The 18,091-nt window shown below is 44.4% G+C and overlaps 1 protein-coding gene across 2 annotated transcripts in view; it reads left to right on the top strand.

Annotated features, from left to right (window-relative positions):
* SIL1 (SIL1 nucleotide exchange factor) overlaps nucleotides 1-12,182 on the top strand; it is a 47,549-nt gene extending 35,367 nt beyond the window's left edge. For both annotated transcript variants that reach the window (XM_087918573.1, XM_026710444.2), the window contains exons 9-10: nucleotides 2,702-2,866; nucleotides 11,754-12,182. In XM_087918573.1, coding sequence (XP_087774699.1) covers nucleotides 2,702-2,866; nucleotides 11,754-12,104 — 516 coding nt within the window. In that variant the 3' untranslated portion in view covers nucleotides 12,105-12,182. The remainder of the gene's footprint in view (nucleotides 1-2,701; nucleotides 2,867-11,753) is intronic.
* Nucleotides 12,183-18,091: the final 5,909 nt, after the last annotated feature.

The following is an 18,091-nucleotide window of genomic DNA, read 5'->3' on the forward strand; positions in this document are numbered from 1 at the left end:
ACAGTCCATCATTTGTCTACAAGAGGAAGAAAATGACCTCCCCGTTGGTTTTGCTTAGTGTAAAATCGGACAGAGAGGAATTTGGATAGGTTTGCAAGATTCTGTTTTTCTACTTTACTGCAATAAAAAGCATTTGTGGAATCTTTGCCATATCCGTTTCTTGACCTGGTCTACCCAAAGGGTGAACAAAATCAGGAAAATTCACACTTTGGCTTATTATAAAAATTCCAGTCCAGTAAATCTGACATCTGCAACTCTTTTAACTTTCAGGGCATCAGTGACTCTGTGATTAGTGGGCCAGAAATGTATCCATATCTCTGTGATTTTTCACTGCAGACGGCACCTTATAATGGCATCTTAATGACATTCTGTTTAGTGTGCCTTACAGGGAAATGTCAAAGCCACAGCAATAACTAATGCTAATACCTAATTAATGAGATGATTGTTAAAAGTCAAGCAAAAGGGCTGCATGTACTGCTACTGTTTTCATTCCCAGATGTTTGTGCTTGAGTCAATTCTGTGATGGGAATAAAAACTTGAAAGGGCTCATCACTACTTGGGAGTTTGGATCACTCTTGAGAGTTGGTTTCTTTCATACAGTGCTTGTGTTTTCAGCACTTCTGTGGCAAATTCCCCATAGATGCAATCTGTTGCCTTTCCCCACGACCTCTCTCCCTGGAGTCTTATAAACCAGGATCTCTCATTTTTCTGGCTTCTCAGTCTGGAGGGAAATAAATGGAAATCACTGAATAATGAGAGCAAAATAATTCTGCCCTCAAGAATTGTGTATATTTATCCTGAAGTCCAAATTAAAAACCTTGGGTAGGGTGTTGGTAGTGGTATTTTATTTCAGGCATGGACCAGCAAAATGTGACATGCAAGAATTACAGCTATTCTGTTATAAGAAATTAGTAAAATTTAAACCTCTGTTTATTTATCAAATTTATATGGCCACCCATCGCACCAGACGTTAAATCGCTCGCGCAGTCTCTATGCTTGTACTACCTGTGATATCATTAAGATTATAGAGTTAAAATTATGAAGCCAAAAGTAACCATAGTTGATATTTATGTAATGTGAGTAAAACTAGAGAATAATAACTAAAGATAAAAATAGACACAACTAACAGGAATTGTAAAACAACTACATTACTAAAATCTGCAGGTAAACTATATTTCATATTAATATTTTAACTATAAGACTCTGATCATGTAGTATAAAATAAAGCGCTATAGATATGAATCACAACAACTTCAAAGGCTAAAGAGCTAGAAATAAGCAATTAGATGGAAGTTTATGGGCACAGTCTCGTTAATCTGATAGCTCTAATAACTATGGGGAATGAATTGTATTGGTATACCGTAGTAATGGGCTATACATATTGAAATAAGTTACCTAAACTCTCTCATTAGCTGTGTTGGTTTCTGGGTGGGATTTACACATGATATAACAGGTTTTGTAGGTCTAAAGCAGATGTGTCAAACTGGCAGCCCATGGCCAGATGAATCACATGCAGGCCATGCAGGGGTGGGATTCTACCGGTTCGCATCTATTTGCTAGAACCTGTTGTTAACAGTCTAAGCAGTTCGGAGAAACGGTTGTTAGAAGAAATTACTGGCCTAATCCTGTAAGGAAGGCAGGAAGGAAACATTCTGGTGTTGCTTGTTAACCCTTATTACATTCTTGGCAGGACTAGGCTTCCTGTCTCAGGAACATCTCTGGAGTTCTTTTCCCCTCCTTTGCTGGTACTTTGCTTGTGTGGAGTGACCATTCGAAGTTACAATGGCACTGAAAAAAGTGACTTATGACCATTTTTCACGCTTACGACTGTTGCAGCATCCCCACAGTCATGAGAGGCCAGGCGAGGAGATGTGTGCCTCGATGTGAGTGATACTGAGTTGGCCACACCCAGCCAATAACATGACCACCAAGCCGTGTCCACCCAGTCACATGACCACCAAGCCACGCCCACCACCTAAGCCATGCCCACAGAACCGGTTGTTAAAAATTTGAATCCCACCCCTGAGGCCATGCCTACCCCAGCTCCACAAAGAGAAAAATGTCATGATACATCACGTGGCGGCAATGTGATGCCGTGAGTTTGACATCCGTGGTCTAAAGAAATAAACTCACAATAATTAACTGGCAAATAGCATGTATAGGCTCAGTATATGGTTTTCAGCAGCCTCTGGATAACCTTCACTTGTGGGGCTACCTCCCAATAGATATTTTCTCTGAAGGAAGCAGAGCTGATTTTCCTTATTTTTCTCGTGGGGGAATCTTCAGGAGCAACTTTTCCGGGGCTAGGGATGAGGAAAAAAGGATTGGTTAAAATTACATCCCTCATATTTCTTGGGGGAGACCGTGTTGCAAACGAGTTCTGCTTACAAAAATTGGATCCCAGCCCTTTTATTCTGCTGTGGATTCGTTACATTTCTGTTCAGGCATCATAAAGCATAACTGTCCACTCGCTTGATATAGAGGGTCCTGTCCCCAAATCACAGTGAGGCCGTAACCCCTTCGGTAATCATATAAAAATAATCTTCGTTACCTATTGTAGTGTATTTGTAAACTAAGTAAATATTGATGATGTGTCGAGGCATGAGAACTGCAAGAAGTGCAAGAAAGGGCATGCATGATGAGACCCAGGAAATGAAAAATTGATGATGATGGATGTGGGTTGGTTTCTTTTTCTTCCTAGGCCCTTTTTGCTTTGTCCTCGATGCTGCGACACTTTCCTTACGCCCAGCAACAATTTCTCAAACTTGGAGGCCTTCAAGTACTCAGGAATCTTTGCACAGAGAAAGGAATGGAAATCCTGTACATCCGCACTGTGACTCTTCTCTACGACTTAGTGGTAGAAAAGGTAAGAGGAGCCATTATACTTTATCTATTATTACATAATTAGCACAAGTCTAAGGAGAAGGAGGAGAGCAAGCTGAGCTGGAAGGTGGGGTTAAATGTGTCATCATTTCGGAATCAACAAGACCTAAGTCCAGCTCCCCTCTCTTCCTCCCCATTGACCCTTACCTTGTACCAATTTAGCGTTGACTGTTAGTTGAGTAAATTCTTATACTACAGGTAGCAATACCAAACTCTTATGTGCTTTTGAGCTCAATAAATTGTTGCATTTCTTGCAACAAGTGGCAAGGGAAGAGCCATGAAATCTTTTCCACCGACTTTGATCTTAGCGTTGGGATTACCTGTATTTGGGCTGTCCAGATATGCCACCATCTGGTTATATTTTAATAATTCTCAAGTAGATTTCATTTGGATGTTAGACAGTCTGGACAAGAGTGCACAATGGCAGGAAAGTACTAAGGACGTTGTCCCGTTCGTCTAGTTCCTGGTGAAAGGGCAAACCTACCAACTTTGCTGCGAATGCAAGGTCCCTGGTAGGACATTACCAGGGTCTTTATCCCTCTTCTGCCTCATCTATAGTTGCTTTGCCGTTTGGATAGGAGGGCAGGTAAATTGTAAAGCGTAGATAATCGCCAGCTTTTTTGGCAACCACTCCTAAACTTCACTGCCAATGATCTGCCTAGTTACCCATCCCGCTGTAATATCAGAAAGCAATAAAAAGACGAGCTAGAATCATAATAAACTTTTAACTAATAAATTAAACTTTTAGCTCAGGAATCAGTGACCAAGAGGAATGCATAATCTTTAATATTTTTCATTCTGGCAGACAGGAATGACTACAGTGGCCACAATTGCAGTATTTTCTTCCTTCCAGGGAGAGTATTCTTGTTCATCAATCCAGCCAGCCATTTCCTTTAAGCAGGGCATTTTGTCCTTCCTTTCTGGGGCCGTTTCCCCCAACACCAACTGGGCATTCTGGAGCTACTTATCATGCTTCATCCTCATTAGCTTGTGATTTGGGATAGCCATGTGGTTTTAATATGCACTTGAAGTCCCCTTCTTTCTTCCTTTTGGGTTTTAAATGGCCTGGTATGGACTTCCTGTGTATAGATGGACAGGCACCGCCTAAGCCTTCTATTTAAGGAATGATGTAGGTTATTCAGTAGTTTTGTATCCTTTCAGAATTCCGGAGACTCAATCAAGAACTTCAGCTCCGTATTATCGATAGGATTGTAGAAGTGGCTGACCTGAAGAAAACATTCCTATCTAGAGAAGTCCACTTGTATCATTATCTTTCAGCCACCTGTTCTCCTCGTTTATAATTGTTGCTCAGGTTTTTTGACTGCCAAGTTGACCATTTGGTCCTTAGAGAGCCAGTTTGCAGTAGTGGTTAAGGCGCCAGGCTAGAAGCTGTGGGAGGGTGAGTTCCAGTCCCCACCTCAGGTACACAACTAGCTGGATGGCTGTGGGCAAATCTCTCTCCGTCTCCTTCTCTTCCAGCCCTAGAAGAAGAAAAAGGCCATGACAGACCATTTTTGGAAAGCTTTGCCAAGAAAACTGTAGAGTCTTAAACCAAGCATTTGTCAGGAGTTGATGATGACTCAAAGACATTAAAAAAAATAGAAAGATGATAGTATTTTCCCATCCACATGCTTGCTCTTAATCTTTATAAAAGACAAATAGTAGTATTTAGCACAATGCAGTAAACCAAACTATACATTCATTGTAAATAATGAACACATTATTCTATATTTTTGTAACATCAGCATGACAAGTTGACAGTCACATACTGTATAATTAGATTTTTATCCTACCCTTTTAATATACTGTATAACTCAAGACAGCAAACACACCTCATAATTCTCCTGCCTCCTGTTTTCCCCACAGCAACAATCCTGTGAGGTGGATTGAAATGAGAAGAGGTTGGATGGCCCAAAGTCATGTGGTGGCTTTCATGCCCAAGAGATGCCTAGAACTCACAGACTCCTAGTTTTGGCCAGCGCCTCCATCATTACGCCAAACCGACTTTCAGTAAATAATGTTCGCTAATTGCATAGTTCCCCAACCTGGATACCTTTCAGATGTGTAGAAGTTTAGGGCGTTGACAGCAATTATGTTTCTGAAAATCTGGGAGATCACGCAGCCTAAGGGAATAAATAATCACTTCATTAGGCACAGAAGAGTTGATCTTCTCTTATTTAAGTTGGGCTGGTGAGATTTGGGTGTGACTCCTTCTAATAAAAGGGTCGACTTCTAAGCGTCTGTGGAGATTTTCAATCGTCCAGATCATGGTTGTCCCAAAGGAGCTTTTTGTAAAAGGCAACTGGATTTTCTTGGGTTTTTTTTTTTTCCCTTTGAAAATATTTTGCTTCTCATCCAAGAAACTGAAGAACTGAAGACGTTTTTTGGATGAGGAGTGAAACATTTTCAAAGGAAAAAAAAAGGAAAGAAAGTCCAGTTGCCTTTTGGAAAAAGCACCCGTGTTGACTTGTAAGCTGAATCGCCTAGTTTTAGCTTATGGCAGTGGGAAACCTTTGGCCTGTCCGTGGCTTTTGTCTTCCAGCTTCAGTCAGCTCTAACCAAACGTATCGATGTTCAAGGAAGGCAGAAGCTGTGTGTCAACTCTGAAGCGAACCTGGCTGAAGCCATCTTGTGTTCCCTCATAGTTACCACGAAGCCTGAGGGGGGGGAAGGGGGGGGGAGTAAATAGACTGGCTTACTGCCAAAACAAAAAGTTTTCCTGTGGGAACCAAGGTCATTGTAACAGGTGGCTGTTGAAGGAGGAGAGGAGTGATCAAGCAAGCCTGCCAGCTATATTTATTGGACAGTGTGACCAGTGACATCTGGGAGGAGGGGATTTTCGCTCTTTTAATTAGGTGAAAACCCCAGGAACTTTTAGAGCTGTGCCGATAGGATGTATCCAATAAAACATGTTCTTTGAGGAATCTACCTGCCTCAGATGCTTTCAGTGGGTGCATTATTCGGAACGCCGACCCTGTGTATCCTTCAGAGGCTGTTGGACTGCAGTACCCCATGGATGATAGATGACAGCAATCATCCATGGGGCCCCGTTGGAAAGAGGGGAGTTGCTAAGTGCTGCTGAGCATCTGAATGAGTGCTTTTCAACCGTGCCTTGAACCTTGTCGGAACAGCTGTCGGGGTTGTGCAGGATACTATAGCCTTATTCTTTGGTTTATCCTTTAGCTTGGGCCCGAGTGCCTTCTCTGCCGGCGGTTCCTTCTTGCCCAGCGTGAACCTGTGTGCCACTAGAGGCGCATTACCATCACAGGAAATGTTGCAATCAAGCTTTCTCTGCTGGGAGTTAAGAGCAGAGATGAGCAGGGCAGGCTCTCTGAATACAATTCAGGAGGATTTGACATCCCTTCTCTCTTTTAAGCCGGAGAAGCAATTCCTTCCTTAATTATAACATAGTAGTAAGGAGATGCTTGTGATTAGGAACTAATTAATGAGCTGCATATATAGCAATTTACCCAGGAGGCAGCCCAGCGAAGCAAAGGCATTGTATTTTTTTTTAAAAAAATATTATCATTATTATTATTATTTAGAGAATGCCTGCCCCCATTGTGTTGTGTATCTGGCTGCCATATGCTGTGAGCAACCTTTTACTTCATCTGTGTAGCCAGATGGCTGGCTTGCAGGGCCCATGTGGGAGTTTTGCAGACAAAAATCAAGCATCTTGGCTGCATTCATCTTATTTCTAGGGAGCAGAAGGAGAGAGAGAGAGAGAGAGAGAGAGAGAGAGACAACACTCTTCCCCCCCCACCTTTTACTACTCCTCTGACATTGGCCCCGATTTATCAGAGGAGTTGGGTGACTCCTCTAGTGGAAAAGCTGAATAGGATTTCCCAGAAGGGAAATGCACGATTCTTCCTTCACCCCAATACTTGGGGCTGCTTCTCCATCCTCATGGAAGCTGCAGAATGAACACCCCCCCCGCCCCCTAAGACTGGACTATCCGCAAGTTATAATGAATTTAAATGCTTAGAAAAACATGTTCCATCTTTTTCAAGGTGGCGTTTTGTGTGTATGGGAAGAGGTGAAGGCAAACGGTACAGTCTGATGTCCTGCTCTATCACAGCCCGGAGTATAGCAATAGCACTTAGACTTATATACCACTTTACAGCCCTCTCAAAGCGTTTTACAGAGTCAGCCTATTGCCCCCAACAATCTGGGTCCTCATTTTACCCACCTCGGAAGGATGGAAGGCTGAGTCAACCTTGAGCCTGGGGAGATTCGAACTGCCAAACTGCAGTAGGAGTAGCTTGCAGTACTGCACTCTAACCACTGCGCCGCCGAGGCTCACAAATATGTTAGCGACTATGGGATTTGTAGTCCAAAAGAGTTACTTCGTTTCTTTTAAAGGTGCCTGCTAGATCCTCCTAGGTCAGTGATGGCTAACTTTTTCATCGGCGTGTGCCGACACCCCCCACCGTTCCCTCCGCCCCCTGCATGCGCATGCAAACCACCACCCCCGCATTTTCCCCACGCCTCTGCACAATCAGCCGGCTGGCAGGAGGCGCGTGTGCATACTCAGTAAACCTGATCTGGGGCGACGGCTCACATGCCGGCAGAGATGGCTCTGCGTGGCACTTCCGGTATGCGTGCCATAGGTTCGCCATCATGGTCCTAGATGGCCATGTGCCTCTTGCGGTGATATAGAATCATCCAAGACTTCGGTCCAATTCCTTTGGCTCGGACTAGTATGGAGTAGCATTCCAGAAAGCATGCAATTAGCAGGGAACTTAAGCTGTAAATCAGGCTTTCTCAACCTTTAGAAACTTTTAAGATGCGTGGACTTCAACTCCCAGAATCCCCCAGCCAGCAAGCACTGCTGTCAACGATGGAAATGTGGAGAAATACCAGCAGAGAAAATATACCAGGAAATGTTCTTCCCTCTCTTGCTAGTGGGAACTATCTGGAGAAATTTGTTTGGCTAGAGAAATAGTCACCGTGCATTTCTATTTATTTAAATAATTTAAATGGCCACCCTTCAGTGACAACTTCTTGTCTGAAATGATACAGGGTTTCCTGCCCTGAATAGGGAGTTGGACTAGAAAACCTCTTAAGGTCCCTTCCAACTCTGTTATTTTATTCTATGCTAAGTGACATCCTCATATCTCAACAGTTTTCTGAATCTTTGGAAAAGGATGCCAGGGCGATGGTCCCAACTTCCTAAAGAGGAATCTTATAGAATAGAATAAAATGTTTTATTGGCCAAACGTGATTGGACACACAAGGAATTTGCCTTGGTGCATAAGCTTTGGATGTACATACAACAACAAAGTGATAGGTCATAGATCATAGGTCATAGTTACAATCATTGATCATAAGATACAGCAACAGGTGATAAATCATACCGTAGATACCAATAGGAGAAGGTAGTAGGAAGGATGAGAAGATGAGAAAGGTAATATCCATACAGCCTTACTACATGGGTAAATATCTTTAAGGCCTAAGACAGTGCGGTGTGAATTAGGTGTTTAACAGATAACAGATAATCAGAGTTGGAAGGGACCTTGTAGGTCATCTAGTCCAACCCCCCACCCCAGCGGGAGACCCTACACTATTTCCGACAAATGGCAATCCAATCTCTTCTTGAAAATCTCCTGTTCCACTGGTTGATTGTTCTCACTGTCAGAAAGTTTCTCCTTATTTCCAGGTTAAATCTCTCCTTGTTCAGTTTCCAACCATTATTCCTTGCCTGGCCTTCAGGTGCCTTGGAAAATAGCTCCTTCCTCTCTGTGGCAGCCCCTCAAATATTGGAAGACCGCTATCATGTCTCCCCTGGTCCTTCTCTTTACTAGACTAGCCATGCCCAGTTCCTGCAACCATTCATTGTATGTTTTAGCCTTCAGTCCCCTAATCATCCCGGTTGCTCTTCTCTGCACTTTTTCTAGAGTCTCAATATCTTTTTTTATAGTGTGGTGAACAAAACTGGATGCAGTACTCTAGGGGTGGTCTTACTAAGGCTTTACGGAGTGGTATTAGTACTTCCCTTGATCTTGACTGTATCCCTCTGTGTTTAGCAGAGTGATTGCACTGGGGGGAAGTGGGGGAGAAAACTATTTTTGTGTCTAATTCTTTTGCCATGCAATATCCTATAGCGGCGTCCAGAGGGAGGAAGTTGAAACAGTTTATTCATAACGTCTCTGTGGATAGGATTGGATGCTAAACTAGAAAGCATCTCTCATCAGCTGGCCTTTAGATAGATATAATTGCTTTTCATCTTTCGTCACCCCATTGCTGATTATTGGCAGTGAATGCCTTCAGGCACTCATATTTCCTATAGCTTCTGAAAATTGACATATTTAGGCTTTTAGGCTTTTAATTATACATACATAAATAGATGTATGTACAGAGGGGGGGGGAATTCCTGCCTCCCTTTTGGGGCTTTTTTTTTTTTTTTGTTATTCAATACATCTGGCTAATTTCCTGCTTCCCATTCCCTCCTCCCCCCAAACTCATTTGTCTTGTCAGTTTCTTCCCCAGCTCGCTTGCATTGTCTGAGTGCATTAGGGCTGGCTAGTAACATTTTCATAAATTGGTACTTTGATGATCAGCTGAGTCTCCCAGAGCAGCCTTTTTTATGAACTGGAGAGAGACCTTCCAGGAATTGTTTTGCCAAATTGCGGCAAGAAGAGACCTTGGGTGATGGAAGTCCAGAGAGTCCTTGAAAAAAACAGTAAAGTTATTATAAGATAACAGATAATCAGAGTTGGAAGGGGCCTCGTAGGTCATCTAGTCCAACCCTCTGCCCAAGCAGGAGACCCTACACCAGAGGTCTCATTCTCGCGGCCCCTGGGCCAATTGCGGCCCGCAGGACGATATCCTGTGGCCCCCATTGTGATTTGAAAGTATAATATTAGTGTATAATATAAATATAAAGTATAATATAAAGTATAATATTATGCGGCCCAGCCTCACCCAGACTCTGCCTACAGCGGCCCCCAAGTAAATTGTGTTTGAGACCCCTGCCCTACACGATTTCTGACAGATGGCAGTCCAATCTCTTCTTGAAAGCCTCCAGTGATGGCACTCCCACAACTTCTGAGGGCAACTTCTGTTCTATTGGTTGATTGTTCTCACTGTCAGAAAGTTTCTCCTTGTTTCCAGGTTGAATCTCTCCTTGTTCAGTTTCCATCCATTGTTCCTTGTCTGGCCTTCAGGTGCTTTAGACAATAGCTTGACCCCCTTCCTCCCTGTGGCAGCCCCTCAAATATTGGAAGATCGCTATCATGTCTCCCCCGGTCCTTCTCTTTACTAGACCAGCCAAGCCCAGTTGAATACAGGTAGTCCTTGACTTATGACCACAATTGAGCCCAAGATTTCTGTTGCTAAGCGGGGCATTTGTTAAATGAACTTTGCCCCGTTTTATGAGCTTTCTTGCCACTTTTGTTAAGCCAATCGCTGCAGTTGTTAAGTTAGCAATAGTACTTAGAGTTAGACTTCTATACCGCTTCACAGTGCTTTTACAACCCTCTCTAAGTGGTTTACTGAGTCAGCCTATTGCAACTTCTGGGTCCTCATTTTATCCACCTCGGAAGGATGGAAGGCTGAGTCAACCTTGAGCCTGGTGGGATTTGATCTGCCAAACTGCAGACAGACGGCAATCAGCAGAAGTAGCCTATTATTATTATTATTATTATTATTATTATTATTATTATTATTATTATTATTATTATTATTATTGCACTCTAACCACCACCGTGGTAACATGGTTGTTAAGTGACTCTGGCTTGCCCATTGACTTGGCTTGACAGAAGATCGCCAAAGGTGATCATACGACCCCGGAACCGTCATAAATATGAACCGGTTGCCAAGTGTCTGAATTTTGATTGTGTGGCCATGGGTGTGTGTGTGTGTGTGTGTGTGTGTGTATACCACAACAGTCATAAGCGTGAAAAAGGACCCTCTTTTTTTTTTAGTGCCGTTGTAACTTCGTACGGTCGCTAAATGAACTGTTGTGAGTCGAGGACTACCTGTAGTGGAGATGTGTCGGATGAGGAGCAGGAAGCCTCTTCCATCCATGGAAGCCCAGTGGGTGACTTAGAGCCTGGGTCTCCAACCTTGGCAACTTTAAGGCTTGTGGACTTCAGCTCCCAGAATTCCTCAGCCAGCAAAGCAAAGCAGCAAAGCTGGCTGAGGAATTCTGGGAGTTGAAGTCCACAAGCCTTAAAGTTGCCAAGGTTGGAGACCCCCTGACTTAGAGCCAGTTGAGACCCCTGACTTAGAGCCACCCCTGACTCCAGCCTGCATCCTAGGGTTGTTGTTGGGAGAGGGGGGAGGATAATGGGAGGAGGGAGGGTGCTCTGTTCACTGCCTACAACCCTTTGGATGAAAGGCCGGATCGGATTCTGATCCCGTTAAACATGTTAACCAAATCTAAACGGGACTCGGCCAGCATCCCTCTCATTTTGAAACCCGCCAAAAGAGGAAGCGTTTGGTCTCTGTGGAGGTTCTCAGTCCTCCCCGTCACAGTTGTCGTCCCAAAGGTGCATTTTTGGAGAGGCAACTGGATTTTCTGGGTTTTTTTTTTCTTGGAAGACGTTGTTTGCCACAGAAGTTGAAGAAGCTTCTTGGATAAGAAGCAAAACATCTTCTAAGAAAAACCAGAAAATCCAGTTGCCTCTTGGGAAAACGACAACAACACACCTTTGGGACACAAAGAGCTCGGTGTACGAAACGCAGAAGCCGACAGAATTGATTTTCAGGCTTCACGTCAGTAAGTATATTAGAGTATAACAGAGTTGGGAGGGACTTTGGAGGTCTTCTAGTCCAACCCCCTGCGCAGGCAGGATTCCCTCTACCTTTTCACCCCAAAAACAACTGTGTGTCCGCTGAAATAATCATTTGAGGACTCTCTGTTGCAGCAATTGCTCAAGAACAGTGACGACGAGGATGAAGCCGGCGGGAAAACTCAGCAGTACAGTCAGGTGAACCTCATGCCCGCCATTGTGGAACAAGGCTGGTGCACCATTATTTCGAACCTCCTGAGGGCGCCAGAGCACGACAGCCGGGAGAAGGTCCTCAAGACGGTGCACGTCTTGCTCGCCTTCTGTAAGGACGCCTACGCCGGGGATCCGGTGCTCAACCACACCCTCAGCCTCCTGCGCCAGGAGTACGAAGAGCTGGCCGAGGAAGAGCGGAAGGAGGGGGAAGAAGATGGATACTTTAAGGAACTCCTGCACTCTATAAATAGCATTGCCCAACAATTAAAGTAAAGGGGGGCGGTAGCCTCGCGTGTCGAAGAACCTTTGTGTGGTTTGGGAAGAGGGACGATGAATAAATCTATTCTAATACGTTTTTGGTTTTGTGTCCTGCTCTCAGTGTGGCAAGCCCATATCAGAGGTGGGTACTCAGCAGGTTCTGACCAGTTCTGGAGAACCGGTAGCGGAAATTTTGAGTAGTTCAGAAAACCGGCAAATTATATCATCTCTGACTGGCCTCACCCCCATCTATTCTCTGCCTCCCAAGTCCCAGCTGATTGGCTGGGTTTTCTTTGGTTGCCCTGCACAGGAGAACTGAGCTGGAAAGCAGGTTAGTGGGGTGGGGAGGGAATGGGGATTTTGCAGTATCCTTCCCCTGCCACGCCCACCACGCTGTGCCCACAGAACTGGCAGTAAAAAAATTTGAATCCCACCACTGGCCCCTATTCTGGGTAATATAAGAACAGTTGCCTTTTGACAGTAGTTTTCTGTGCCTTTTATCCTGATCGTAGATACAGGTAGTCTCCGAGGCACAACCCAATTGAGGCCAAAATTTATATTGCTAAGTGATATGTTTGTTAAGTTGAGTTTGCCTCATTTTACCACCCTTGGTGCCCCAGTTGTTAAGTGAATCCGCTGCATGTGTTAAGTTAGTAACACGGTTGTTAAAGTGAATCTCGATCCCCCGATGACTTTGGTTGTCAGAAGGTCATAAAAGCTGATCCCGTGACTCTGGCTCACTGCAACGGTCATCAGCGTGAACCGGTTGCCAAGCACCTGAACTTTGATCATGTGGCCGTTGGGGATGCCGCAAGCGTCATGAGTGCGAAAAGCGGTCATAAGTCACTTTTTCTCAGGGCCACTGTCACTTTGAATGGTCACTAAATGAACTGTTGTAAGTCGAGGACTACCTGAAATTGCAGCTTTAAGGCTCACTAGTTCCCGCCACCACAGTGTTAACAAAACAGAAGCCTGTTTGGAAATTACCTTCTCAAAAAAAAAAAAAAGGGATATGCCGTGCATTAAACCAACTCATTGTCTTGTCTCCGGTCTATCTGAGAAGAGAACATTTTTTGCTCAAGGTCATTCATTGCTTGCTTGCTTTGAAAAGGCAATTTCCCTGGAAGAAGAATTTTTTTTTTTTAAACCATATCTCATATGTGTCAGAAATCAAAAGCAGCGCCCATTATAGCTGTGGCACTTTCCTTTATATTTTTGCACTCTTCCTTACATGTTGATATAATATTGCTATTCTGGAGGAATTTGTTAATCCAATAGAAACGTTAGTTTTTTTGACCTGCTAACTCAGAAAAACCGAGCCAAGTTGGGTGATACGTTAGGAAAGATTCTATGCCAGAAAGTCATGTAGAGATTTAATATTTTTGGGGTGTAGAAATCAACCTCAGCAGGCGAGCTTCGCAGAAAGCGGGCCTGGCCGTTACTGAATTGCCCCAGAGGCTCAGCTTGTAAGAGAAAGCTAGTACAATTCCCTTCTGCTATGTTTTCTCAGTTCATATGCTGTGTATAGGGAATGCTCGAGTTACGGCTGCAGTTCAGCCTCGCAATTCCAGTCGTAAGTCGTGATGGGATTCAGCCAATTCACACCAGTTCGGGAGAACCGGTTGTTAACTTTCTGAGCGGTTTGGTGAACAGGTGGTTGGAAGAAACCATTAGGGCAGAGAACCGGTTGTTAAATTATTGGAATCCCACCACTGGTTGTGATGTAAAGTGGGTTACTATGTGAGGCGGATCCAATGTTATGACCTTGTTTCTGGCAGTCATTAAGTGAATGTGGCAGCTGTAAAGCGATCAACTGTCCATGTTCAGACTGGATTTGGCATTTTTATCCATCTATCGAGCCCTTCCCTAGGACTGTCCTAAGTGAACAACCGTAAAGTTGTTAAGCAAACACACATGGTCCACTATAGCAGGAGTCCCCAACCCACAGGCCATGGACCGTCACTGGGCCGCAGCAGGCCAGAAACCGAGCTGTACAAACAAATGCAAGTCCCATCCACGGGATGCAGGCAGCACACAAAACCACACACCCCTCTAGTCCTCAGAAAAACATCTCTCCACAGAACCGGTCCCTGGTTCCCCAAAAGTTGGGAGCCACTGCGCTTGAGGCACTGTTTTTGCTGGAAACGACGTATTAAATGCTGTTTGTTGGCCAAAATGTCCTAATTCGTGGTCCCATAACTGCGGGGTGCTGCAAACGGCCATAAATGCAGGTGGTAGCCAAATGCCCCAAATGTGGATCACATGTCCGGGATGGGGATGGGGGTGGATGTCAACACTTCAAAACCAGGTGGTTTAAGTCCTGTTTTCTGGCCCCGTCCTAAGTCTGCATGGTCTCCAAACAGCTGGTTGTAAGTCAAGGATTACCTGTAGAAGGGAGATGTGATCCAGCTGGATGGCATTCTGGACTAACCCTGCTTGAGAACGTTCCACAGAACATAGAATACACAAAGATTGGAATTAGGTTCAACACCAGTAATACAATATGCAATTTAACCTCTTAACCCTCTTCCACCTGCAGGACTCGCCTTGGGCTTGTGTGGATATTTCTCATGGAATTTCCCCACCAATCTATCAGCATTAACTTTCCAGCTATTTACCCAAGTTGCTTGGTGAAATAGGATAGCCTTTCCTATAAATTAGATATTGTAGCGTCCCCTGGAAAATTCTAGAATCCAAAATTTTCTTAACCTCATAACGTTCACGCTCCTCAAGGAGCAAAGGCTTCAGAGCTTCACATTCCGCTGGCCTCAACGGGGAAGCCACGAACGGTTTTAACAAACTACTATGAAAAACCAGATGTACTTTCCCCAATAACCTAGGGAGAGTAAGCTTCACAGTTACTGGGTTTATTACTTTAATTATCTGAAAAGACCCTATAAGTTTTGGACTCCTCAATTTTCTAGAAGGTAAATGTAACTTCAAATATTTACTTGACAAATAAACTTTTATCTCCTTGGTTGCTGCGAACGATGTTTGTCAGCTTGCATCTGTAGGGAGGTGTTTTTAATGGACACCACAGCGATCCACTCTGACTGCGACCTGGGCCGTAGAGGCACAGTGGGCACCCAGTTTCGTGTTTGGCATTTCCTCTGCTGCACTACTGTTAGTCTAAAGTCTGGCGAACATCTGCCCGAATGCAAAAGCCAACAACAATGGAAAGTCTGTCTTCCGTTGGAGGTGAAAGGGACCCAGTTTTCGGCTTCATATTGATTTGATTCATTTTAAAGGTGAAATAAACAGCTGACGGGGTCTTGGTTGCAAAAGCTGGAAACATTTATTACTTTTTGCAGATTCTACAGTTTTGGACTTTGCTGTTAAGTTGCAGAAGTAATTAATGCACATTGATTTTTTTCTTCTTCTTCTTCTGCTGGCATTTTGTTGTTTAAGTGGGATGGGGGGCGGGGTTGGGGCTGTTTAAGTGGGATGAAGGGATCTTACAGGAAATGTTCCCCGGAGAACAGCATGTGATTATTAGAAGCTGTAAAACATGAGATGCTCGGTGTACGTCAGTGTTTTGGCAGCACACACAGAGCCCTGCTTCACAGCAAAGGCTGCTTGGGCCTGCCTAGTGTTTTAAGTAGATCTTTCGCAGCGGAGAACAAGAGGAGCAAAGAAACCATGGGGGGTTTATTTTGGAGTGAGCCCGGCCTCAGGATATTAAACATCCTTAAGCAAGACCTTGGAATATTGGTGTCTGGGGTTGGGTTTGAAGGGCGAGGAACGTGACACAAAGATTCTCTCCTTTGTTGCTGGTTTTTCTGTCTCTCTCTCTCTCTCTCCCGCTTTCTTTCTCCTCTTTTCATCCTCACACCCAGCATTCAGTCCAACAGTTGAAGGGGCTGCGTGCAGAGAGCTTTGGAAAAACTAGCCATGGGCTGGAGGCGGTTTATCTATACCCCAGTCTGAAGGTTCACACCACTGGGAAGCTGGGATTTTCTGTTTTTGTGATATCCTTGTTAACTCTCCGTGGACGTTCTTCAGGATACTCCCAAGAATCCCGCTGCTCTTACAGCAGCGCGTATTAGAGAAATTGCTATTGGAGAAATTCACTGAGATAAAGTCCCAATATATATCTGAAAGACAATAACTGGGGAAAGGCGTTTCGGCTTCCATCTCCTTCATTCCTTGAATAATTGCCTTGCTCATAAATACTTTCTTCCCTTATTTCAGAAATAAGGAAACCAAATGTTCCATGCACTCCAATATTATTACTCTTCGTCATCCCACAGTCTGCCAGATGTTTAGACTGGATTTGGTACCCATCTATCAAGTCCATCTCAAGGACCTCATATAGACAGATATTGATGTTTGGTTGCGTTACAGGTAGTGTTGCAAGATGTCAGCTCTTCTGAGTAAAGCTGCCTCTTGCAAATGTCTGGCGGTGATTTTGGACAATGCTGATTGGGTTCCAGTGGTGCTCCAGATGTTTTTGGATTATGCACCCAAGGCGCCAATTGCTATTGGTGCTACATTTGCTTCCTTTCATTATTTTAGTATCGTTTCATTATTATTCTTTCATTCTACCTTTTTATATATAAGTTTAAGGAGGTGAATATATCTAAGGCTCCTATTATTTCCCCCACAACCACAATCCCTTGAGGTGGGTTGGGATGAGAGAATGACCAGCAATTTTTGTGTCCAAGGACGGCCTACAACTTATCTTGTCCTGGTTTCTAGGCTAGCACCTTCACTTCATACTAAGAACTTCGCTTGTTGAAAGGGTAATTTTCACTCTGGAGAACAACTGAGGGGTCTACTGCAGCCTCTAAGCAGGAAGGTTCTGGCTTTGGCCAGATTTGGCACATCAAGGAAAAGCTGTTGTGGTCTGCCAGCAGCCTGTGGAGACGGCAGCAGAATCGGACAGTGGGGAAGAACATGGACCAATCTCAGGGTCTGGGGAGGACTCGGACGATGGTCCTACATCCGATACAGAGATGGGGCCAGGACTATTTGGGAGTTATGTGCTGACGCCGGAGCCTCCAGAATCTGACAGCAGCGAGGCAGAGGAACAAGGGGAGCCTGTTCCCAGTGTGTGTGTGATGACCCAGGGTGGAGTACAAAACAAACGCCGTCACAGAAAACAGGTGAAGCCCCTTTTATTCCATCACTTTGCTTCCAAGCTTGGAATATCTTTGACGGAAAAAAGAAGAAAAAAATCCTCCCACACAAACAGTTACTTGAAGAAGGAAAAAAGCAACACAAACCAGGCAAAGATAAGGGCTGGAGGATGTCCACAGATAACACACACTGGGAAGGATGCCAAACTCAGAGAGGAACTATAAACTAGAGACATTTACATGTGTTGTTTCCAGCATTTGCCAGTACGCAGGTCCAAATTCTTATTCAGTTGTCACACCTGCAGCCCATGAAGAGGATCAAGGCCCTCTCCTCCTGAGGAGCTCATGTCTCTCCCTTATCCTCTTCTCCTTGTGTGCCCTAGGATGGATAGGGGATGGGCCTGGGTCCTCCTCTGACTGCTCAGCTGGCCTCTGCCCTTCCCCAGCCTCCTCCACAACCTCCAGAACTACACTTGCACTCCCTGTCAGCTGTTCCTCAGAGTCAGTCTCCACTAGGGGCATGACAGCGCGTGTGCGCAGAGCTGCCAGAAGGCAAGAGCAGTAAAGACAAAAGGGGTGACTCGGGAGTAAGGCTTGGAGGTGATTGCCCCTCCCATAAGATATAAAGGAAGTGTAAAGGGACAAGAACCTTTGCAGGAAGCAACTTTCTTCGCTCTGTTTGGATTAAACCTTGAAGCTCTGTATGGACTTTGTACTCCGTATGACTTTTTACAGTTAATTTGGCATTTTAGTTGCTGGCAGCAATTCAAAGGAGATAAAGGTGGGTGCTTATCTCGAGAGACTGTTTGGGACTCATTATGGGCTGGGAATGAACATGGTAATATTACACTAATAACCAGAGTATACAAAACATTTGCTAGACCAATACTCGAATACAGCTCATCAGTCTGGAACCCACATTAC

Source organism: Pseudonaja textilis, chromosome 1 (genome assembly GCF_049901715.1).
Source record: "Pseudonaja textilis isolate UNSWEBS1 chromosome 1, rPseTex1.2, whole genome shotgun sequence".
In the NCBI taxonomy this organism is placed as follows: domain Eukaryota; kingdom Metazoa; phylum Chordata; class Lepidosauria; order Squamata; family Elapidae; genus Pseudonaja; species Pseudonaja textilis.